We start from the raw sequence: 25,118 nt of genomic DNA, 5'->3' as shown, positions 1-25,118 counted from the left end.
CCCTCCAGGAGAGGCTGGGACTTAGCTGGTGGTTCGGGAGAGACCGTCCTGCAGCCACACAGGCTCTGGGGTCAGGCCCACTGGGCAGTGCACCCCAGGGACAGGCTCACCATCTGCCAGGGCAGACACTCTGTGTAAGGTGGAGGGCATCAGCTCCTGAGCCATGAGACATTCTGATTCCAGAGGACCCCTCCTCCCAAGTAGGCTCAGAAGGCCTCTACAATCCAGGGAGCACGCAGCACTCAGGCAGCACAGGAAATAATGTCACGATGACAGCGGTCAGACACAGGATGGCCAACTGACACCCTTGAAGTCACATAGAATTTGTGTTGTTTTTGTTGACCTCAAGGCCTGGTCAATACCACAAATAGAGCTGACTGCAAGTGTGTGACCCAAGACTGGGAGCCCTGGCCCTTCCATTCAGCCTCAGGAATGTGGGCCTGGTCTATGTTTGTCTTAGTAAGTGGTAAATAAACAAGCTCCGTTGGATTCAGTCTGGATACAGTCAGGCCTGTAGGAGTGCAGAGTGGATTCTCAAATGGCTGTCTCGGGGGTGGGGGCGGGTGTGTGCTGGGGTGTGACTGCTCAGGGGGGTTTAACAGGGCCCTTAAATCTAGTGGCTTCTCACAATACAAGTTCGTTTCTCACACATGTTGAGGCCTGGGGTGCCAAGGGGCCCCGGACGTCCTTGACTTCTGTGCAGGAAGGATCTGTAGGGGAGTCAGAGTGGGTGAGATGAAAATGAGACTCTTATTGCCAGAGATAGCACACACCTGAGGAAGACTGATTCAAGGGAGAACGGCGCTAGGTTTGAGGTTGCTGATATGTATGTTTAGAAGGGAGCTCGTGATGGGGTTTTGAGTTGGTTCTGCCCGGGGTTTTGTTTAGCAAGACTGTGTAGTGATAACAGGACCCTGGAGGTGAAACCAAGGTAGAGAGTTTAAACAAGTGGTGTTGGGCCATCTTGTCACAGAAGGTGCACAGAGGTTTTCTGGGGGGGGGGGGAGGGGCTTGGGGGGAGACTGAAGTTTACCTCATACTTCCCCTCAGAGATTTTTGGCCCCTTTTATATTTATATTTAACCTCTTAGTTACCAACCTGATGAAGACAACGGGATAGTAAAGTCCTACCCTTGAGTGCCATCCCGCTGTGTCTGTCCTGGGCTGTTTCGGTCTCACTCCCCCCAAGAGCTCTTTCATTCTCTCTTCCTCCCTTCCTTCCTTTCCTTCTTTCCTTCTTTCCTTCTTTCCTTCTTTCTTTCTTTCCTTCCTTCCTTCCTTCCTTCCTTCCTTCCTTCCTTCCTTCCTTCCTTCCTTCCTTCCTTCCTTCCTTCCTTCCTTCCTTCCTTCCTTCCTTCCTTCCTTCCTTCCTTCTTTCTTTCTTTCTTTCTTTCTTTCTTTCTTTCTTTCTCTCTTTCTTTCTCTCTTTCTTTCTCTCTTTCTTTCTCTCTTTCTCTCTTTCTCTCTCTCTCTCTCTCTCTCTCTCTCTCTCTTTCTCTCTTTCTTTCTTTCTTTCCCCTCCTTCCCTCTCTTCCTCCCTCCTTTCTTTCATGGTTATTCTTTTTTTTAAAGCTGTATATTTTAAATTTTATATATTCTTTATATCATTTTTCATTTTTGCACAATGTATGCATTTTCATCTTGGTTATAGTCCCCATGCAATTCCCACCCCCCTCCCTTGTTTTGACACTAATCCCTCCTCCCCTCTCTTTATTTCTTTTTTTTAAGATTTATTTATGCAGGGTACAGGCCAGATGCGGGAGGGGAGAGGATTCACCGGAGACAGAGCGGGGAACAGAACAGGCAGACTGGCGAAATACAATGCTGAGGGGAGCAGCGGGCGAGGCAGGAGAGGTCTGTCTTGCCATGTGGGACCCTCGCCGGTGGCTGGGAATCGAACCGGTGCTGCAGAGGCTGGGGACAGCTTCACAGCACTGCGCTCAACCACCTGCACCACCAGGGGAGGCCCTCCTCTCTTTATTTCTTAAAGGAGTAGAGGGATGATGGTCTCAATCTTTTCTAGCTACTTCCTGTTGGGCGTGGGTGTGGTTCCCTCCCTACAGGTGTGAGGAGTAAAGTTCTCCCTCAGCCCAAGGGAGACATAGGACTCTGGATTTGGGACAGGTTGTTACCTGCAGTTGTTGAATGTTTGACACCATGTTTGAACAGACAAGACCCCACCATTAGGAGGTAAGAGTAGCTATCAGGACCCTTGCGAATAAGGAGACCCAAGGTCACCATCCTGTAAGTCTGTCCCATGGATTTGACATCCCTTGAATATTATAATCTTTTGGAGAACAAGTTGATGAAGTAATTTAAGAAACAAGAGCCAAAGATCAAAAGAAGTAACCATATTCCACTAGTAGTCATAGGATCGAATGATTCCACTAATGTACAGATTAGAAAAAAGCCTTTTTTTTTTTTAATGACAGGAGTCCAGGGCCCGGATGCAATTTCTTTAAGGTGCTCCACCTCTGGGAAGCTACTTTTTTCTCTGGGTTTTCAGTTTCCAGCTGGTTCTGGAGCTAAGCTCCAGGTTGTTCTATCATTCTCTGTAAAAACAACCTCGGGGAGGGCCTCTCTGGTGGTGCAAGGGGTTAGGACGCAAATTATGAAGCTGTCTGCAGCCTCTGCAGCACAAGTTCGATCTCCAGCCAGGGAGCTACTCACATGGCACAGCAGACCTCTCCTGACTCACCTGCTGCTCCCCTTAGCAGTGTATTTCAGTCAATCTGCCTGTTCTGTTCCCTACGCTGTCTCTGGTGAATCCTCTCACCTCCCACACCTCTGGCCTGTACCCCAGTTCTTGTATGCATAAATAAATAAATCTTAAAAAAAAAAAACCTCAGGGAGAAAAAGTTAGGTAAGATTTTTTACTTTCATGTGTTCTTTAATGTCTGGGAGCAATTGAACTATTCAGCCTCCATTACATGTCACAGTGCAGAGCATAGTACAGGTTAGTGTTGCTGTTGGTAGGGAGGCTGTGGACCACGCAGTAATTCAGAGTCCCGGGTTCCTCTCCACATTTGCTGGGCCAATCTCCAGGGATGGGAATACCCCCTGGGGGAGTATCAGGTGGCCCTGCTCTTAGGAAGCTGGTTGTCCTGCTGAGAAAACACAACAGACTCACCCCTAGGCCACCAGGAGACTCAATCTGAGGAAATGATGACCACCAAACCCCAGTGTTTAGTGACTAGGACCACAGAGGTTTGTTTGTTTCATGCACAAGGTCATGTACATAGTGGGTGACAAGGAGCGCTGCTCACCACAGTCCCCCCGGTTCACAAGCTGTCACGCAGCCACTGCCTTCAACACAGCATGATTTCATGCTGGCTGGCAAATGCTCTATCCCATGCTTCTGCTCAGCAGGACACTTCCAGACCTGGCAGGGCCTTGCAAACATGCCTGGCAGCCAGGAATGCAATGATGCCATTGACCAGAAGGTGGAGATCAGGAGTAAGGTGCAGAAGTGGTGTGCGAAGATAAGGGGACCCCACAGTGCCCTCCTTGACCTTTTAATACCTAGAGCATCTGTCTCTCTGCATCCCAAGTACCATACACCTAGAGATGTTGTTGTGGTCTGTTGGTGAAGGTGTTTCTTTATTGCAGCCAAATAAGACCTCATGCTATTTTCCACAAAGAGCTGATCTTATAGCATTTTAACTATTGTTAATTATAGTTTACACTTATTTTTGTGATTCTTGTCTTTCTTTCCTGCTGATTTGTAATCTCCACGATGGCAGGTCCCATGGCAAGTTACCACCTTTTTGTCCTTAGTGCTTGGAGGACCATGATGTGGAGTAGGGTTCAATTAGCATCTGCCAAGTAAATTTTTTTATGATTTATTTATTTATGCATACAAGAACTGGGGTACAGGCCAGTGGTGTGTGTGGCAGGGGGTGAGAGGATTCACCGGAGACAGTGGGGAACAGAACAGACAGACTGACTGAAATACACTGCTGAGGTGAGCAGTGGGTGAGATAGGAGAGGTCTGCTGTGCCATGTGTGTAGCTCCCTGGCCGGATATCAAACTCATGCTGTAGTGGCTGAGGATAGCTTCATAGTTTGTGTCTTAACCCCTTGCTCCACCAGGGAGGCCCTGCCAAGTAATTTGATGTGGTCTAAAGCTGGGTTCAGAGTCAGAGTATACTCTGGTGAATGCTGGGGGGTACCATCTGCAGGCCATCTGAGTGACTGCTGGGAGAGACATCTTCTTCAGCTGGGAAGCAACCAATGCTGAGCTTGGCCTTTAGCAGAGCCCCAGATTGGCCTCAAGGCCATGCAGAGTATTGGACAATTCTGAAAACATCCAGGTCTGCCCCCAGCCTAGCCCCAGGGACTCTTGTTCAAGACCCAGAGTAAGGACGTCTGTGAACGAGATGCTTCAGCAAAGGCCCTGGGACATGTTTGTTGGGTAACCGAACACTATGAGACCTCAGAGAGGCATGAGTGTTTCTGTTCATTTCAAGATAGAGCCCTCAGTGCTTTGGGGGCCACAGGGTGCCAGGGGATACAACCCAGCTTTGCAGCCCTGCCAGAGACTGTCACACCCTGCAGGTCCTGGGAGCAGTGCAGAGGGACTGCTACCACCAAGCCCCTGACTGGTAGGTGAACGAGTTGCAGTCATCGTGGGAGAGCAACTTGTAAAGGTATGAAGTCCAGTCATGGCCCACAAGGGCAGAATATGGATACATGTCACTCCCCCAAATTCATGCACAGATTGGTATGCTCAGTAACGTGGATCAATAATGAGAAATCTAATAAAGACTGGCAGGAAGTATACCAACTTGTTGGTTATGGTGATTTTTTATTTGATTTATGTATGTATGACCATTATTCAGTTTTTGTACTTTAAAAAATGGGCCTGAAAATAATGAAACAAAAGAAAGGAACATTTCTCCCCCTCCTCAAATATACTAGCAAATATACCAACTATGTAATTGGTTAGTATAGACTTTGTCCAGTCTGGGTTTCATGGTGAGGCAGGCTGGTGTGAATCATCAGTACTAAGGGAGAAGCAGGTGTCCCCAAACATGGAGTGTCCAGCTGGGAAATAAAGTTCCAGAAAGGTGGGATCAGTGTTTCCAATCCTGTGATATGAGGTAGGAGGGCAGTGGATGTGACAAGGGTCAGGTACTGGGACACCCAATGACAGCAGACAACATGCAGGTGAGGCCAAAAGGGAAGCCAGAGTCATTTTGGTCATTCTGGGATGGAGGTGATGGTGGGGCAAGGGAGAGAGAGGGCTCAGAGTGGGTTTTAAGTACAACATTTGGAAGGCCTGTGGATTTGCATCAGCCATAGAAGTCAGAGATGGAAGTTGCCATTAACTTTGGAGCATCTTAAAAGGAGGGGACCCTTATCAGGGTAGTGCTGGGGTGGGAGAGTTGTAAGAAGTAATGTGGGGGCTCGGCGAAGCTGCCGGGATGGCTGTGGTGCCATTACTGTTGTTTGGGGGTTTCTGGAGTGTTATAGGAGCATCCAATGTGCCTGTGGTTATGTGCGGCTCTGTGGTGAAGCTTCTCAATACGTGCCACAACGTGCGACTGCACTCACACGACATGCGCTATGGGTCAGGTAGTGGGCAACAATCAGTGACAGGGGTGTAACCTCTGTGGATGACAGCAACAGTTACTGGAGGATACGGGGGAAGACTATGTGAGAGGGGAACCCCCATCAAATGTGGCCAGCCCATCAGGCTGACACATGTCAACACTGGCTGAAATCTCCATAGTCACCACTTTACCTCACCTCTTTCTAGAAACCAGGAAGTGAGTGCTTTTGGTGAGGAAGGAGAAGGTGATTATCTGGATGACTGGACAGTGCTCTGTAATGGGCCCTACTGGGTGAGAGATGGAGAAGTGCGGTTCAAGCATTCCTCCACTGAGGTTCTGCTGTCTGTCACGGGAGAACAATATGGTCGACCCATCAGTGGACAAAAAGAGGTGCATGGCATGGCCCAGCCAAGTCAGAACAACTATTGGAAAGCTACGGAAGGCATCTTCATGAAGCCCAGTGAATTGTTGAAAGCAGAAGCCCACCACACCGAGCTATGAGTCTGGAGACTGTGAGCCACTGTCACCATACAGTGTTCATAGACTTCTGCTGCTGCTTCATGCTGGGATCCCTGCCATGTCATCACTTGGGCAGTGGCCATGTCATCACTGAGATGAAGATGCATGACAGAAAACAGTGGCTGTGTTTGGAAGCTTCAGCTCTTCACACTTGAATTGTTTGGTCTTCCAGCCTTGGGTTAGTTTCTTCTGAGTACATATTGTTTTCCCAGACATAGGTCAGTTTTTTGCTGGTAAAGGAGCAGCTGCTTTTTATTCATACTGATTAAACAGAAACTGAGGAAGACATCCCTTTTAAAACAGGGAAATTTTTATGTCTTGGAGGCTTGGCATCATTGATTATTGACATGTGACTTTTCCCCTATTTTTTCCCTCCAAAATGATAAAGAATTTAATTGCTAAAAAAAAAAAAAAGAAGTAATGTGAAGGAGAGCAAAAGATGCAATAAAATGTGGTGTAAAATATTAATTTCTCAGAACAGAAGCCTTGGTAAAGGTGTGCTCCTCTTGCGGCTTGGGAACTTTGAGTAAGTGGTCATGGGCAGCTCAAATGAGATCTGATAAACTATTTGAGAAACTACTGATCTCTTTTTTGACGTACTCTGAACTGTGACTCAACTGGTGGTGGCTGTGGTCAGGAGTGTATCTGATAAGCAGTAAGGAGAGGCTTAAGAAACAGTCCTCCCATTTCATCTGTCATTTTTTGGCCGGAGTGGTGCATCTAGGGACTTCTGTACAACACACAATGCAGGGCATGCTGGTCATTTCTCAACAATTAGTCAAGCTTCTGGCTTTGCCAGACTGCCCAGGCACCAGAACAGGCCCTTTGAGTGAGTTAATGTATGAATAGTCTAGCATTATTTTAGAAGGCATACAAGGAGGTACATCCAAAATGGTGAGAGGAAACTACACTATGTGAGAGTCTTTCTAGTCATCCATTCATCCATCGATCCATCCTCCCCATCCATGCACCCATACATCCATTCATCTATCCATCCATCCAAAAGTAGACAAGAAGCCGATAGACATGCTTACTTTTTTGACTGTTGTGATGGTTTCACAGGTGTCTACATGTATCAAAACTGATAAAGTTACATACTTTAATATATGCAGGTGAGTATACTTGAATTATATTGCAATAAAATTAGAAAAAAAGAAAGATAATTCCTGTGTATCTATAGGTCAAAATTGCTAACAACTCCAACATGCATCAACAGGAGAATGGGTAATTATGGAACATTCACACAATGAAATAATTCTCAGCTCCAAAAAGGAACAAACACCTCATAGCCAGGACAAAGTGTGTGAAACTCACACCTGTTGAGGTTGATTCAAAGAAGTCAGACACTAGAGAATACATTCTATATGTTCCTATTTATATATTTATCAAAACGAGAAAAAAATGGAACCCTGGGGTTTAAGAGTATGTGCTCAGATGGTAAAACTATAAAGAAAAACAAGACTATGATTATCATTAAGGGCAAGGTGGGGGGGTGGGGACGGACCTCAGGGACCCTGGCAGGCTCTTGACCTGGGTGGCAGTTACATGAGTATTTGCTTCATAATAAACCACTGAGATGTTCATTTTGTTTTGTGCACATTCTGAATGTATTTTACAGCTATGATTAAGAATGGAGCAATGTATATGAAGTTGTAGGGTAAATGGCTTTCCCACCTTTCTGCCATCCTGCCATTAGGATTGCCTCACCTCGCCTCATGGGGCACCTGCATTTTTCACATTGTTAAAATTTCTGTGGTTTACTTCTAAGGGCCATGGTTCAGTATAGAGATACCTGCCAAGAGAAACAGAAGAAGGAGAAGAGGCAGGGGAGAAAGAACACCATAGAAGCCCAGAGTGAAGACACTCAGCTTTCATAGTCCCATGTGGAGCTTGTATCCACGGATCCCTGACCCATGTGCATGTGCAGAGGTCTGGCCTGAGTGCAGGGGTCTGTGTCACATTAGTGGCTATGAAAGCCGAGTGTTGAGCAACCGCAGACAGAAAACCCTGAGGATTGGGCAGTGTAGGATAAATAAAAAGCATCAGGCTTTTCTGTCCTCCCACCATTAGGATTGATGATGGATCCTTGAGGCCCTGAATGCATGCCTGATGGCAGGCACCTGGAGTAGGGTGTGGGCATATGTAGATGGGATTCACCTGGGCTAAGACTGGGCTTATGAGGGCAGCGTCACAGGGACGCTGAACCACAAGAGCAGCAGAGAACAAGGCCACCAGAGAACGCTGGAGGGCCCAGGTAGAGTGAAGACTTGCTGGGGGTTAGGAGGCCTGCCAGCCTCCTGTCCCCTCCCTCCCCCGCCCGCGGTGCGCCCCCCCCCCACTGTGTACCCAGTAAAATCCCAATAAAAGCCTGAAAAGCCACTGAGGCCTCCAGGACTCCTCCTTTACCCCGTGTGCTTGGATCATAGAGATCCTGCACTGTCCCTTCCTACCTCTCCAGTGGTCACCTCCAAAGAGCACAGAATTGCCAATCCAAGAGTGAGCACATCCTGGGGGGGGGGGACTCGGTGTGTGGCTTGTGGTAAGACTACAGCCAGAGAAGGCCAGGAAGCCTAACGGCTCCTGGAGTGTGACTGTAACAGGGTGGTCCCCAGGAAATAGGAAGTTTCCAGGTTCCACACCCAAAAGGAGGGTGGAGCTGAGCAGGGAGAGAAGAAGCTGTAGAGGAGACTGAGGAAGGAAGAAAGCAGGATGGAGAGCCAGAAGGAGCCCTGGAGGAGGCACATGGAGCAGAGAGACACATGAAGAAACTACACTTGCCTTTTGGTCGTGGACTGGGTGACACAGATGTGGATGAGAGACCTGTGGGGAGGTGACAATGGCAGTTTTTGTCTTGATTTTGATTTTGCTCTTTTCCCTCCAGATTTGTCTGGTTGTTTCTGACCCTTTTCTGTGGGTCCCCACTGGAAGATGCTTTAGACTTGTGGCAGGCTTTGGGGCCTTGCTCTGGGCCAATCCCATTTGGATGGACTGTTACCCATGAGGGGACAGGTGGCTTTGGGTGCTTGATTTAGAAACTATATTCTTTGCCTTTCCTGTGTTGTTTCCTAATTGTATTAAAGTTGCTTCCCATTAAAGTCTCATATGTTTTGTGTTGATGCGGCAGATGGCAGAACCCATTTAGAGTAGGCAGGTTTGTGGAATTGTTAGGGGGAGAAGGATGTCCCAAAGCAAATTCCATATAGGCTTTGTGGACTCCACCCCCACCCCCCCACCCCAGGTCAAAGCCAAAGACACTGGGAACTCCAAATCCCATCACCACCAAAGGGAAGGTGGCTGGGACCTGAGGGTGGGGTTAAGCAGCCAGGTGGATATAAAAGGCAGACACGTGGGCTTTGGGGGACCCCATTTTGGCTCTCCACCAGCTCGCAGCGTCCGGCCAGCTCTGAGAGTGACTTTGGGTTTCCAGGTCGTCGGATCGGGTAGGACGCATTAAAGACTTTATTTCCCTATTTTCTCCCTGAGTTGTACATTTTCCTTATTTCCTTTCCTCTTGTAAATAAACTTTTTATTAACCTTTTTGTGTGTGTCTGTAGTAGAGTATTCATAAGTCCCTTTAAAGCGCGCGGGTGAGGACCCACAGCCAGGAACCCGTTTAATATCGGGGTTGCTCTATAACAGAATGTGGGGTGCCCCTCTCCTTGCCCTGTAACAGATTTGGTGCCCAACGTGATTTAGGACAGAGCCATCCATGGTTAGTCAGCCCCATGGGAAACTGGGCTTCCCTATGGCGCTGGCTACCGTAAGTGCTAATGTGATTTTTGGTTTCTCATGTGTGTTTGTTTCATATGTAGATTTTCTATTGAAAAACTGGCTTGGGCTTTGTGAAGATTCTGTGTGTCTGTCTGTAATTTGTTTGTAGTCACTTGCTAAGCAATTTGATTTTGTGAAAATTGTTCTGTGTAGCAGTTTTACTCAAAGGATTAGGTAGTACATTGGACCTTGTGGCCACTTGGCAGGCTCTTGTAAAACTCAGAGGATCTTGTTGCTAGGACTTTGGACTTTTTTCTTTCTGTGATCTCTGCTGTCTCATTAGCATTTCTAAAGGCAATAATGATTGGTCAGTGATATGTTGCTTTGACTTCGACTACTTCCTGACCTCTGCCTGAGGGGTTTTGCAAGCCAACTGTGGAGCAGTGGTGTTTAAATTAGCAAATGTATGCCTGGGTGTTAAGGAAAGAGTAGCCTTAAGCAGTAACTGGTAATTGCTGGTAGCCTTGATGGATTCTTGGAGATCACTTGAATTTTGCAAAGTCTAGATCAGAAAAATTAAAAAGATTTTGTCTGAGTCTGAAAGGATTTGCAGCTGTGAATTTTGTCTATACAATTTGTTTTGGGCATGTTTGCCATTTGAATCCTGGATTTGTTCAATTGCTGGTGTAAGACAAGATTCTAAGTTTCTGCTTCTGGAAGTATTGAGGAAGGTCTTGTGGAAAGCACTCTTTATGGTGCATGATGTAACTGTACCAGGTTTTCATACCTGTGTTGTTGCTGTTGTCCCTCCCTATTGTGGGGGAGGTGTAATCTGTGCTTTGATGTTGAATCTACTTTTTCAGCTTTTGTCCCAGAGTGGCTAAGAGAAGTAAGGAGATAACTTCTTTTAATTGAAAATTAATTGCTGATATCTTGATTTTGCTTTTTCAGGTTATATTCCAGGAAACCCAAGTATTGCCTGTCTGGTCCGACTCCTTTTGTTAAAAGTTAACTGATGATTTTGCTCTTTCAGTTGCTGTACAGGATACCCCAGGATTGGCTTCTAATAAAAAGGCTTGAACACTGAAAACTCTGAAGTGATAAACAAGGCTGTATAACTGTTGTAATTAATAAAACTGTTTCTTCCTATTTCCAAAGTTTTAGATTTGTAGGATTGTTAGGGGGAAAGGATATTCTGAGCTGATCCCATACAGGCTTTGTGGACTGCACCCCCACTCCAGACCAAAGTCATCAGGACATTGGGAAAGACAAATCCCATCACCATCAAAGGGAAGGTGGCTGGGACCTGAGGGTGGAGTTAAGCAGCCAGGTTGGGTATAAAAACCAAACACGTGGGCCTTGGGGTCTCTCGCTCTGTCACTCGCCTCCTGGCTTCATGGCTCCTGGCTCGCGGCCAGCTCTCAGAGTGCCATTTGGGATTCCAGATTGGCGCATCGGGTAGGACGCATTTAAAACTTTGTCTCCCATTTTTCATCCTGAGCTGTACATTTCCTCATTTGCCCTTCCCTTGTAAATAAACCTTTTATTAACCTTTTGTGTGTGCCTGCAGCAGAGTATTGATAAGTCCTTTTAAGCACGTGGGTGAGGACCCGCAGTCAAGCATCCCATTTTGTATCGGGGCTGCCCTATAACAGGATGACAACTGGAACCTGTGATTTCTGCTGGCAACACTCCACATTTTTTTGGAGTTTGAGATTTTTGTCTGAGCCTATGGAGCAAAAGTGCAGTTACATAAGATATTCCATGTGTCATAACTAGAAAAAAACTGTCTATATGTTGTATGTCTGTATGTCCTTGTGTCTAACTGTCTTGGCCTCTAGAGGTTGAAAAATTGGTATACATGGTGCCTACAGACATTGAAAAAAATAGTCTCCAGTTATGAGAAACAAACTAAAGGTTATGGTTTGATTGTCAACATTGTACTACTGAGCTAAGCCGGTGCCTTCATAGAGATTGAATATTGTTGTTGCTGTTGTTTTCTGATGTTTATGGCAAAACTTCCCAGAAATTTAAATTCAAGTAAAAAATTTGGTAGCCTGTCATTTGGTTGATCTAAGGAAATTTTGTGGAACCTCAGTAGAACTCCTGAGACACTCCACAAAGTTTCTCCCTTTCCTCCTGCGAAAGGCATTTGATGAATTTGTCCTATTTGGTTTACCCAGTAAAGTAAAACTAGAAGGGAAGCCTTGTCACTTGGGAAAATGGTAAAACTTTGACATGTATAGAAATGTTAACATTGGTTTTCTAAAACATGTATACAACCTCTCAGTACCTGATAGGTATGTAAATTGTCAGTGGTGATTGTCGCCTTTGTAATATTGTATACTTTGTTGATATCTACAGAAATTGTTTCTGTAAAAAAATAGGGGGGACAGGCCTCAACAGATTCCTATTGATGGAACTTTTGATGGGTTAAAAAATTTTTACTATGAAGGATTGAAAAGACTGTTGGAGATACACCTGATTTTTACTAAGTTTTGACATAATACTGGAAATTTTGTTGCGTTTTGTTTTGATTCAACAAAGTTTTCTTCTTTTGACTGACCAGGACCTGCAGCAATGTTAAATTATTATTATTTCTTTTTTCAGCAGAGCTAACTTGTGTTTGTGTTTTCTTACCCCTTGATACCAACACAGCATGAAAATAGTGGTAGTAATTTTTACTACTCATGTCAGTGTCTGTTTTTGCATAACTTCCATAGGTATTTTTTCTGCTTAAAACATAAACAATTGGAGATGACTTTCATTGTGTGGCTTTGAATGGAGTTCTTCCAGGAAGTTGAAATAGAGCTGAACCAAGAAGAGGAGAACCTGCTGTTTTGTTTGTAGGGTTCCAGAAACCTCCAAAGAAGGTGAGGAAGCTTGCCTCCATTGGCAGGACTGGACAACCCAGAAAACGAAAAAGCCCTGGTACCCTCGAGAAGAGGAAGCCCAGGTGGAGTCTGGTGAGACCAACTTTGTTCTTGAAGCCTATGTGGACCAGATGTCAAGAGTTTGCTCTGATCCTATATGGAGTATTCCAACAAAGCCAGCTAAAATTGCTGTTCAGTTATTCTGCCCTGTGATTTTATGCGAAGATGGGTAATATGGTTTAAAAAGTAGATTTAGTTTGCAAACTTTTGCTATGCTGTTGAAACAGTTTGAAATCAAGGTTGAGAAAACTTGTTTTTTACATAAGTTGAGCCTATTTACATTTTTTTTCCTGTGATTTTAATATATTTGCTGTCTTGTTTTAGCGAATGACTCCAGATTTTTTTTTTTTTTTCTTTTGGCTTGGATAATGGACTGTTTTCCAGAATGGAAAACTGTCCTACTGGACATTCATGGACAATGTTGCTGACTAATTGTTGCTTCTCTTATACACATTGTAACCCTGAAAAAAGACTGCCTCCTAAGACTATATACCCTGACATCTGTGCCACCATAGATATGGTGGAATGAAAATTAAAAGTGGAGATTTTAACAGGGTGGTCCCCAGGAAATAGGGAGGTTCCAGGTTCCCTGCTCCACGCAAAAGGAGGATGGAGCTGAGCAGGGAGAGAAGAAGCTGTAGCGGAGACTGAGCAAGGAAGGAAGCAGGATGGAGAGCCAGAAGGAGCCCTGAAGGAGGCATATAGAGACGAGAGACATGTGAGGAAACTACACTTGCCTTTTGGTCATGGACTGGGTGACACAGATGTAGGTGAGAGACCTGTGGGGAGGTGACAATGGCGGTTTTTGTCTTGATTTTGATTTTGCTCTTTTCCCTCCAGATTTGTCTGGTTGTTTCTGACCCTTTTCTGTGGGTCCCCACTGGAAGATGCTTTAGACTTGTGGCAGGCTTTGGGGCCTTGCTCTGGGCCAATCCCATTTGGATGGAGTTTTATCCACGAGGGGGCGGGTAACTTTGGGTACTTGATTTAGAAACTATGTTCTTTGCCTTTCCTGTATTGTTTCCTAATTGTATTAAAGTTGCTTCCCATTAAAGTCTCATATGAAAAAAAAAAGTCGTATGTTTTGTGTTGATGCGGCAGATGGCAGAACCTATTTAGAGCAGGCAGGTTTGGGGGGGTCTGGGGTGCCCCTCTCTCTGCCCTGTAACGTGACAGCAGATGCCTGAGTGCTTCCCCTCCCTTGCATGAGCAATGCCTTAGGCAGCAGAAGAGTTGGATCATCTGGTGCCAATAATTGTCTTTTGCCACTCGGTTGGTGCCCTGCCTGGACTCATTTGTGTTCTGCTGTATTTGTTTTGTGTTCAGTTATATTGTGATGTATATATTTTCTTTTGTTGGCCATGACTGCAGTGTTTATGTTTGTTAAGGGAAAATTGTATATAGCGTATATGTAGACTGCATAGCAGAAAACCCTGAGGGGTGTGGACTGTAGGGTAAATAGTTTTCAGGCTTTCTGCCCTGCTACCATTAGGAATGCCCTGCTTGATGGGCACCTGCATTTGTTACATTGTTAAAAGTTCTGTTGTTTACTTCTGTGGGCCTTGAAGTGGATTTTTCCTAGACAAGAGTCAGTAGCTAGATTTCACCCTTGTGCGGAGCAGGAGGAAGCAGATGAGCCCACCCAGATTTCTGACCTATGAATTGTCAGGCAACAAATGGGTTACTATGCTGTGTTTGTGGTAATTGTTTTTTGGTTTTGTTTTTTTACAGATTTATTTATTTATTTATACAAGAACTGGCGTACAGGCCAGATACGCGGGAGGGTGAGAGGATTCACCTGAGACAGAGTGGGGAACAGAACAGGCAGACTGATGAAATACACTGCTGAGGGGAGCAGCAGGCGAGACAGGAGAGGGCTGCTGCGCCATATGGGATTCTTGCTGGCCAGCCAGGATCAAACTCATGCTGCAGAGGCTGCAGACAGCTTAACAGTGTGGCGCTCAACTGCTTGCGCCACCAGGGAGGCCCTGTGGTAATTGTTAAGGCAGCAGGAGAAAATTAATAGTCAAGGACTGAGGTGGGTGATAGAAGTGACTTCTAAACCTCTTGAATTAAGGGGATCCTTGGAGACAGTGCTCTGGGAGGAGGGGATTCTGGGAGCAAACCAGAGAACACTGAGGAGCTGCATATTGACCCAGCTGGCTCCACTTGGACCTGGGTAGTGGCGGGAAGGGAGGAAATTTGACCACCTGAGAGACTAAGTCACCTCTGAACCCTGATCTACTCTTCAAAGGTATAGCCACATCCTTTTTAACCACAAACTTTGAAGTTCAAACCATCCTCAAAAGTAAAAGGACAGTTATTTGAAGTAGCATGAATAGTAGCCAGGTGCCAAAAAAAAAAAAAATGAGTTCGGGCAGAGATTTGTTCTTTTTGTTTTGAGCTCACAGTTTAACTAGAGTAGAATGAATGGCAAACTGAAGGATAGACCCACTCATATAGAAAGTTATCCTAAGAGCCAAAGTTATAACTTCTGACCAGAGGTTATAAAATCAATAGAATTGTAGGGCAAATGGTTTTCAGGCTTTTCTGCCCTCCCACCATTAGGATTGCCCTGACTGATGGGGCACCTGCAGTTGTTACACTGTTGTAAGCTGTATTGTTTACTTCTGTGGGCCATGGGAGGAGTATTGGCTAAAGTCACGGAGAGAAGCAGGGGAGTGAGAGAGAAGGGGGAAAGAAGGCCAGAGAAGCCCAGAGTGAAGACTTGCAGGGGGCTAGGGGGATAGGAGGCCTGCTGGCATTCGTGCCTGCCGGTGTAGCTGTTTGCCACACTATATGTAAAGCTAAATGAAAGCCACCAACGGCTCCAGGACTCCTCCTTTACCTGTCTGCTGGATCACAGAACCAGCTCTGTGCCCTTCCTGCCCCTAAAATCATCATTCCAGAAAATGACAGGCAGTGACCCTGCATGCCCATGTCAAAAGGACTCTGATAAGAATAAACGTTCTGTGTCTTCTGGTGTTGCTAGATAGCTGGATCTCCAAAAACATAATCAAAGATTGAAATCCCAATTAAAATGACTGCAAAGAAAGAAAAATGGTTATTGATACTTAAATGGACATTTGGTGACTTTTAGAGAAACTTAGGTAATCTACACAAACTATCAAAGAAACTGGATAATGTGAAAAGTCCTTAGTAAAGGAAATAATTGTTGTAAATAGGTAGAGGTAGCATTTAGTAAACCTGATACCTAAAAATACAAAATCCCTGAAACTGGAAACACTGGGAATGCTTATCAAAAGTATAAGACAGATAAATGCAAAGCAAAAATATTCCAAACAATTTTGATAGGTGTTTTTCTTTCTTGTGCAAGCATGAGAATATTTAATAATATTTCCCGAGATATAATCAAGAACAGCAGTTAAATTGAGGGGCTTGTTTTTTTCATGTAATTAAAAAGAGAATTCTCTAATGGAAGAGCAGTCATCTTTTAGTTAAATTTCCCATGGGCTGCTAAGATGTGATAAATGTTGCTTCCCCTTCTTCATCCTTTGCTTTCTCAACTTCTATTTTATTTCAGTTTCACTGCCTTCCATTGTTTGACTTTTTGTTCCTGTCGTAGAACTTGATGTCAGTGGAATCCTACAGAATATAGTCTTGTTTCTGGCCCCTTTCTACTCAGTGTTTGAGATTCATCTATTTTATTGCATGAATCAGTAGTCCATTTCTATTTATTACCAAGTAGTATTTTATATTGTGTGGCTGTACCTTAACTTGTTTATACATTTACCCATTGATGGACATTTGATTTACTTCTAATTTTGGGCTCTTAGGAAAAAGGTTCTGCGTACATTTTCTTTTTCTGAAAATATTTATTATGATACAGTATGCACAGTACAAAAATTGCCATTTTAACCATATAATTCAGGTTACTGAATGCTGTGCAAACATCACTCTTTCTATTTGCAAAAATGTTTTCATTAAAAAAAAGTGTTCGGGCCTCCCCTGGTGGCACAGTGGTTGAGAGCTGGACTGTGAAGCTGCCCGCAGCCTCTACAGCACCCGTTCAATCCCCGGTCACCGGGCTAGGATCCCACATGGCACGCAGACCTCTCCTGCTGCCCACTGCTCCCCTCAGCATTGTACTTCGTCAATCTGTCTGTTCTGCTCTCCGCTCTGGCTCTGGTGAATTCTCTCACCTTCCCGCTTCTGACTGTACCCAGTGCTTGTATAAATAAATAAATAAATTGAAAAAAAAGTTTTCATTATCCCAAACAGAAACTCCATAACAACTAAGCAGTAACTCCCTCATTCTCCTCATTTCCTTACCCCCACCCTTGGGTAACCTCCACTGTACTTTATTTATCTTTCGCCTTTGACTTATTTAACTTAGCATAATGTTTCCAAGGTTTATCCAGGATGTAGGATGTATCAGCTCGTTTTCATTGCTGAATAGTATTCCATTGTATATATAAACCACATACTGTTTTTCCTTTCATCTGGTAGTGAGCACTTGGGTAGTTTCCATTTCTGGCTATTGTGAATAATGTTGATATAAACATTGATATAAAAATATCTCTTTTAATCTGTTTTCAGTTCTTTCAAGTATATATCTAAAAGTATAATGTATACAAACATTCTTGGATAATCTTTGCTTTATGGTATTTTTCAGTTAGCATGGGTGGAATTACAGAGTCAGAGGTATGTGTATGTTTAACTTCAAGAAAAATTGTCAAGCCAAGTTGCAAAATGATTGTACCAATTTATACTCCTGCCAAAAACTTTCAAGTACCCATTGTTCCATATCTACTCCACATCCTCATAAGTATTTGGCACTGTCTTTGCAGATTTTCATATTTTTTGACCCCTTGTTTAATATGATTTTTAGTATCTCAAAACAACCTTGCATTTTAGGTATCAGTCATTTAAAAACTGAGATATGATTAACATAAATTTACAGTAACTTCAGGTGTACACTGAAATGATTTGTTTATATAAAGAAATGATCACCACAGTAAGTCTAGTTAACATTCATCATCACACAGTTACAAATTGCTTTCTTCTGATGAGAAATTTTAAGATCTCTATTCCCTTATCAACTTTAAAATATGCAATACCGAACTATTAAGTACAAACATCATGCTCTCTGTTACATCCCTAGAACTTACATCTTATAACTGAAAGTTTGTGCTTTTTGACCCCTCTTCACCCATTTCTCCCACCCTGTCCCTCTGGCAACCACCAAACTGTCCTATGATTTTTCTTTAATAACAAAAAATATTTTACTAAAACATAAGACTTCTGAGGCTTCTAGACAGGCCATCCATAATGATCAGAAGAGTTATCTTGAAAGGAGGATTTTATAGTTGGCAGGGAAGTCGCAGTAGTATCAGTCAGGGCTGGGATATTTGCTGGATGTTTCTGTTTTGGTTCAAACAGTCAAGCTTGCCATCTATACCCATGTTAGACAGGGAGTGGGGGACATATTCTAAAGGACTGGCTTGCTGCTCTTACCTGATGCAGTAGGCTACCATCAGAGGGGAAAAGAGCCCATAACTTTAAAATAAAACTACCTCCTCCTCCATCTCAAAAAATAATAAAATAAAAAACACTCACAGCCTTGCAGCTAACCCTGACAAGTACCTTCATTCATAGAGCTTTATACTTAAATGATGATAGGGGTGATGAATAAAAGCAGAGGGGCCCCTGTTATAAATGTTTCAAAACACCCCGATGATATTTCCAGTCTCTGTTCTAGCTTTATTTTAGAACAGTGCATCAGGACAAGACAGATTTTCTAGTGAACATTTAATCTCCGAAGGACTAAAGATGTGTGGGCTTTTATTCTGCAATGCTTCCAAGACTGCGTCCATTAAAATGAAAACAGAAAAGGAAGATGTCTTGCTGAAACAGAAGCAAAGCCCACTTGATGATCAGATGGATTTAAATATTATTCAGGGTGCATAGCCTCATCCATGCTCTAGTTGTTTCTGTGGCTTGGGCTTTGGTCTTCCACTACTCGGGCACATCATCACCGAATGGATCATCCGTGTTGGGAGCATTTAAACTGAACTGTTGGTTCTGAACTGGGCTGTGGGGGCTGCCATTGGTTATTCTTCTGGAAGGTATAGATTAAGTTTAAAATTTCCTCCCTGAAAGGGGAAATCCTGGGGGCCAACATGACTATTCAAAAATAATGGGCTTTGTTTTAATTCTGGTTCTGTTTAATGCTGGGAACTGGTTCTGCCAGCAAATGCTGGGTTTGATACTCACACGAGCAGCCTGGCCATCTTGTTAGATCTTGAGTTTGGCCTCTGGTCTCTGACTCCATTCACTTCATGAACAAATTCTTTTGTTTCAGAGACCACATATAAATGAGAGCTTATCTTTTCAGTTTTACCTGTTTTCATGCCATCATCTCATTGTAGTTTTAATATACAGTTGTCTCAAGACTTATGATGTTAAGCATTTTTCCAAATCTTTATTGACTATCATTAACTTCCATTGTGCAGGAAGGAATTGCATTAACTGTTCAAGTGTTGTGCCCATTTTAAAAATCAGTTTGCTTTGTTTTTGTTATGATTGGATTGGTAATTTCTATAATAAATCATCTGGAAACAGAGTCGCATTTAAAGTGACTTGATTTCTGACCAGAGTGTCAAAGTATTTCAAAACAAGGAATGTCTTTTCCACAAATTGTTGGGAAACAATAGAAGTCCAACCCAGCTGTTCTGAGGACAGACCCAAAGGTAGAAGTTGAAGGTATAAAATTCCTAGAAGTAAACAAGAGAATTTCTTCATGACCTTGAAGAAAGCAAAACAATTTTTAAGAAGACAAAGAAACAATAACCTTCATGTAGGAACTTTGGGGGCCTGACTTGACCAGTCCCTGGTACTCCATGAGTAGGAAGATGAAAGATCTACCTACAAGTTCTTCACCAGGGACCCCAGAGTCCTGTTCCGAGACTTTGATTCATGCTGACCCCTCAATACCCCACACAAAAACTTACTGGAAAACCTGGTTTTACCAAGTCCCCCACAAAAAAGAAAGACATGACTCATCTTCCGGGCCCCTTTCTTCTTTGTTAGTGTGGGTTCACACAATGACCAAGGTGTCCAGAGCATAGTACACCCACTGAGAGGAGGAGTAGTTTATGGCTATGAAAAGGGAAGCAGTTCTGCAGGAGAAACCTAGAAATAGAGGCAGTTTGGAGCAAGTGAGAACTTGGACTCTGGAGTCAAACAGGCTGGGTATAAAACCCTTGGCCTATCCTGCCCTAAGTGTGTCTCCTCAGGTAATTCATTGGGCCTTTCTGCCCCACCATGACCACCTGGGCTCTCCTGTTCCTTACTGTGCTCCTGGACACCCCAGGTAAGGACAGTCCCCTTAGTGTAGATCCTCACAGCTCCACCCACACCCATTTTCTTGGACTCCTGAGCACAGGTCTATGGGCACTCTTGGTCCCTGGGCCCTTCACCATCCTCATGGTGGCTGGGTCTTTCCTACAGAGCCAGAGTCAACCCCAGTGAGCTGGTGAGAAACAGCACGAGGAAGGGAGTTCTAGTGCCAACTTTGCTGGCCATGCTGTGTGGCCTGAGAGCTGCCCCCACACTCCCATTTCCTCTGTGGGTCTGTGTCTCTTTGTCTGTGTCAAAGATTGTTGGTCCTCATCAGTGGGTGTGACATTTTTTTCTGGACCATACTGACTAGGATTATGTCAGCAGGACTTGTGAACGAATATTGTCAAGACTCTCTGTTTCACATACCCTGTTCTGTTTCAGTCTGTGGGTTCAGTATGAGCTACAAGGGCCTTCGGCGGCTATGAGGTCCTTGGGAGTGTGGAAGGGAGTGTGGGTTGGGTTGGGCCCCTGACATGAATTCTTTTTGGAAAGAAAGAAAAAAGGAAATCTCTTGAAGAGAGATGGGAGAAGCTTTCTTTGAGATCAACCCCAAATCTGTGTATTTTTGTGTGAGCATGTATATTTGTGTGTGAGAGAGACAAAACAGAAAGGGACAGAGAAGAGGTCTAGAAGTGGCAGAGGGTAGTCTTTTCCTTCTGGCTTTCCAGAATGAACTGGAGAGCATGCCTTTGTTGCTGAGGATGGGTTGAAGCAGCCCACAGCAGAGTGTGAGGAGAGGCTTCCTGGAGGACAGCCTCCGTGCTTTTGTCCTAGGTCCTAGTCACCCCTCTGCATCCCTGTCATCCAGGAGAACTAGACTGTTCTTTCCCTTCCACCTGTTAAGTGAGGCTGATGCTCTTCCTTCCCTAGGTCTTTCTTCCTCTGAGCGCTATGACCAAGCACCAAGTGGCCCGTGTGATGGAGAGCCGTCCTGCCAGGGCCTGATCCAGGAGGACCTCCAGGTACATGTGTGGTTGGCTCATGGTCACCTCCTGCAGCCCCTTCTTTACCTCCCTGGGAAGTGTTCCTGGGTGGAGGGAGGTGACCTATGTATTGCTTGGTGCTCCTCCATATCTGACCAGACAGCAAAAGAGGGTCAAGTGGTGGCTTGGAAAAGGTATGGGTTTGGGGGCAAGTTCTGATGTCTCTCTGCCCCTCCTAAGAGTATCAAGAAGGTGGACAAGGGCCGTCCAGCCTGGTTCAGGCCCTAGAATACAGAAGGAGCATAGGTGACCCTGTCTGCCCTTGTTCCACCCTTACCACCTTTTCTTGGGCCCCTCAGAGGCTCTTGGAGTGTCTGAGAGACCACCATGTGGGCTTCCTTTCCTGACAGGATGAGCTGCTGACCAAAAGTGAGGGGATGCACATCACCTGCGCAATCTGTAAAAAGATAATCCATAAATTGGAGAAAATGGTGGGAGAGCAGCCAAATGAGGTAAAGTGGGCTTGTGGTAAATGGAGCTAGCGGGGACTGGGTGGCCCCTAGCACCGCTGTCCTGGGGTGTTGCTGGGGGTGGGGATAATCTCAACTTGAGCCAGAACTTCTTAGGACGAGGTCTGAGCCCCTCGCATGGATGTGCTTCAGGGAATCCTGTGCACTGGTGATATACTGGGAGTGGGAAACTGGGCAGATATGCACTGTGTGCCTGGTTTCTATCCTGTTCTCAAAGGAAACTTGTCCCCAAGAAAAGGGACCTTTCCTGCTGCCCTAATGGTATAGCTTTGAGAGCCTGTTCCAGAGGGTTCTGGGCAACACTGATAAATCCCAGATCTGCCACTCCTGGCTGCGTGCTTGTGCAGGGGCTTAGTCTCAATGTTCCTATCTGCGGCATGGGATGCTAATAATCGCTAGCTTGTAAACGCCCTAAACCTATTAAATAAGTCCGAATGAAATGCCCTTAGCTCCAGTTCTGACACTGAGAGCATATTTATTTATTTATTTTTCCCCTCCTATTTACTATTTTTAATTTTATTATTATATTTCCCATACAAATGCAACCCCCTTATTTTGACCCCAATCCCTCCTCCCCCCCCACAACCCCATAGAGTGTCTCTGGTTCATAGTTGTTTGTTGATTTTGATTTTTACTTTCTTATAGTTCTTCATTTTCCTGGTCCCTTATTTAAGTTTTCTAGATTCCTGCTATGAGTGAGACCATCCGGTATTTTTCTTTTTCTTTCTGGCTTATTTCGCTGAGCATGATCCCTTCCAGCGCCATCCATGTTCCTGCAAATTGCATGTGTTTATCTTTTTTGAATGCTGAGTAATATTCCATGGTATATATGTACCACATCTTCTTGATCCAGTCATCTATTTTTGGGCATTTGGGCTGTTTCCAAAGCTTAGCTATTGTAAATAGTGCTGCTATAAACATAGGGGTGCAGGTGCTCTTTGGAATTGATGTTTCTGTGTCCTTTGGGTAAATACCTAGGAGTGGAATTGCTGGATCATATGGAAGCTGAGAGCATATTTAACCAGTGGCAGGTTAACACCATGGACCATTATTCCACCCTCCCTCTCTCTTCTTTGCTCCCCTAACCTGGCACTGCAGGGCTCTCTCTCAACTGAGAAAACTCAGATATATTGTCCACTGAGATGGCAGTAGAAGACACCTCAAAATCAAATCAGTCAAGGCTCTGAGCTCTGACCCTCCTCACCTGCCCCTCAGGTGGAGCTCCCCTAGGTAAACCTCCAGGTGGAACCCCTCTTGGTGGACCCCCCATTCAGTCCTGGACCCAGGAAGTTATGTAGGCAGAGCTTTTAATGCAGGTCTGGCAGCCATGGGCATCATTCTCTAACCAAAAGATAGGGACAGGCATCTAGGGGCTTAGACCCTGGTTGCACCAACTGTCCTCTCAAGAGCCCCTACTGGCAGACTGGGGTTTTGGGGAGCAGGCACAGGGCCTGATCTTGTCTCTGCTTCCATAGTCAGTGGGCCACCCAGCACTCTTGTGGCCAGAGCTGCCCAGACACAAAGGGTGGCAGAGCTGCACGGGGCTGGCTGGATTCCCATGTCTGCCCTGGCGTTGCTGTTGCAGGACACCATCGCGCAGGCTGCGTCCCGTGTATGCCGTTGGATGTTTGTATTGAAAAAGCCCTGCAGTAACCTCGTGAACAAATTTATCAGTCGTATCTCCCAGGACATCATGCAAGGCAAAAATGCTCATGACATCTGTGTGGACCTAAAAATGTGTGAACCTTGCGCAGGTAAGTACAGAGGTGACAGCAGGGACTCCTACCTCAGGGCACCAGCCTCCCCCAGCATGTGCACATGTCTAAAAAATACACCTGTCACAAGCAGGTCATATGTGTCCCTCCAAATTTCCTGGTGATGGTGCATCACTCCTCCTATTCCCAGCACAGAGAGTGTGGAGAAGTTGGGCAGGTGAGCTTGAGCTAGAAATCCTTGAAAAATACTCATTAAAAGTTGGGATTTCGGAGACAGGCAATCCTGGAGTAAAATCTGGTCTTCATTTTGCCTCAACTGTGTGACCTTGGACAAGTCACTTAACCTTTCTGAACTTCTGTCTCATTATCTTTGAGGGGGGCAATTGTACCATTTCTGAGTTTGGAATGAGAATTGAATGAAATCATATCAAACAGGCTTGTCACCAAAGAAATTGTTCTGAGATCGTGATATTCAGAAGACATAAGAGCCCAAATCAGACTTCAATCCTCCAGCCCAGCTGGGGTTCCTGGGGACAGGAGCCAGGGCCACATTCTTTCCTATGATCTCAGAGGCCAGCAAGCTGGGTTTGGCTATCCTGATGGGCAGAGAGGGCTCTCTGGGTCTATTCCTTCAGGGCCACCCAGCTTTGCCTGGGGAAACAGGCCACGCAGGGGAAACAGGAGAAGGGGCTAAGAAGGTGCTGGGGATTGGCACTGGCAGCCCACCAAGCGCTCACTCGTGCTTTGGGACTGAAGGTGGCAGACCTGAGACCCCCAAGTAGTGTGAAGACCCTGACTTTTCCTTCATTGCAAACTGTGGCTTTTACCTTCAGAACACCATGACCTCACTGGCTCCTGACTGATTGCTAGGATGTGACTCTGGGTATGCTGAGCAGAGACTGGTAACTCTGACCCCTTGTTTCCCCTGAATACCCTCTGAACATGCCCACAACGGTCTCTTCTCTCCAATCCAGGTCCCATGTGAGCCTCCACCTTGGGGAAGACCATGGAAATTCCAGCAACCTCTGCCAGCTCCTTCCTTCCTAAAGCCAGATTCTACCCTCCAGTTCCTCTCACCTAACTCCCACCACTGACCTTGCCCTCTCAGGAGAATAAAATGTCATGCAGTCTTAGTCACAGCGTCTTTTCCTTTGGCAGAGTTGAGGGGAGGTGCTCAGAGCCACACTCGGGTGACTTGCCTTCATTCAACAAATATCCGTTGGGTGTCCACACACTTTCTAGCTCCTTGGACCTAGTGATGAGCAACACAGACTCAGCAGCTTTCACACATTACAGTCACCCCCACTCCCACACCCCCATGGGAGGTTCCGCTTTCCGAGGATTTGCTTTAAGTTACTGGTGGTCCATGAGGGTAGAGAATATATACAGTAGTATGTTTTGAGAGAGGGCCCACACTAACGTACTTTTTATCATGACATTGTTTTATTGTTGTTAATGTCTTACTGTGCCCATATTGGAAACTGAGCTTTATCATAGGTCTGCGTGCATAGGCAAAAATAAAACCAAACCATGTCAAGCTCAGTATAATCAGTTTTAGGCACCACTGAGGGTCTTGAAGCTGTCCCCTATGGATAAGGGAGGACTACCTTAGTCATGAGATACGTAATTGAGCACTCGTGGAAACTACACTTTAATCTAAGAGGCTGGGGTACAATGGGATATGCCCCCAGAAGCTCCCCGACCAGCTAGGGAGGCCAGCAGATTAGAGTCATCTTGGTTATGAGCAATAAAAGCCCATCTTGGCTTACCCAAGGTAGACAACCTTCTTTTGGTCTTTTGGGGGAGCATATTATCTAGGCTTTTTGGGGGGTTGCAGGCTTATCCTGACATAAATAAAAAAGGTAATT

General features: G+C 45.1%; 1 protein-coding gene and 1 pseudogene across 2 annotated transcripts; both read left to right on the top strand.

Annotated features, from left to right (window-relative positions):
- The first annotated feature begins 5,425 nt into the window (after positions 1 to 5,425).
- Positions 5,426 to 6,055, top strand: LOC311172452 (stromal cell-derived factor 2-like; annotated as a pseudogene). The gene has a single exon. The product of its transcript is annotated as a stromal cell-derived factor 2-like (transcript).
- Positions 6,056 to 20,004: 13,949 nt separating this feature from the next.
- Positions 20,005 to 24,235, top strand: LOC311171759 (antimicrobial peptide NK-lysin-like; the record flags this gene model as incomplete). Its single annotated transcript, XM_084234818.1, has 5 exons — positions 20,005 to 20,053; positions 20,953 to 21,044; positions 21,416 to 21,517; positions 23,121 to 23,289; positions 24,225 to 24,235. The coding sequence occupies 5 exons, from the start codon at positions 20,005 to 20,007 to the stop codon at positions 24,233 to 24,235; spliced, it is 423 nt and encodes a 140-aa protein (XP_084090944.1).
- Positions 24,236 to 25,118: the final 883 nt, after the last annotated feature.

The sequence above is a fragment of the Talpa europaea genome, assembly GCF_964194135.1.
Source record: "Talpa europaea genome assembly, chromosome: 6".
Classification (NCBI taxonomy): domain Eukaryota; kingdom Metazoa; phylum Chordata; class Mammalia; order Eulipotyphla; family Talpidae; genus Talpa; species Talpa europaea.
Note: the sequence above shows the minus strand (reverse complement) of the source record. Positions and strands in the feature narration are given on the sequence as shown.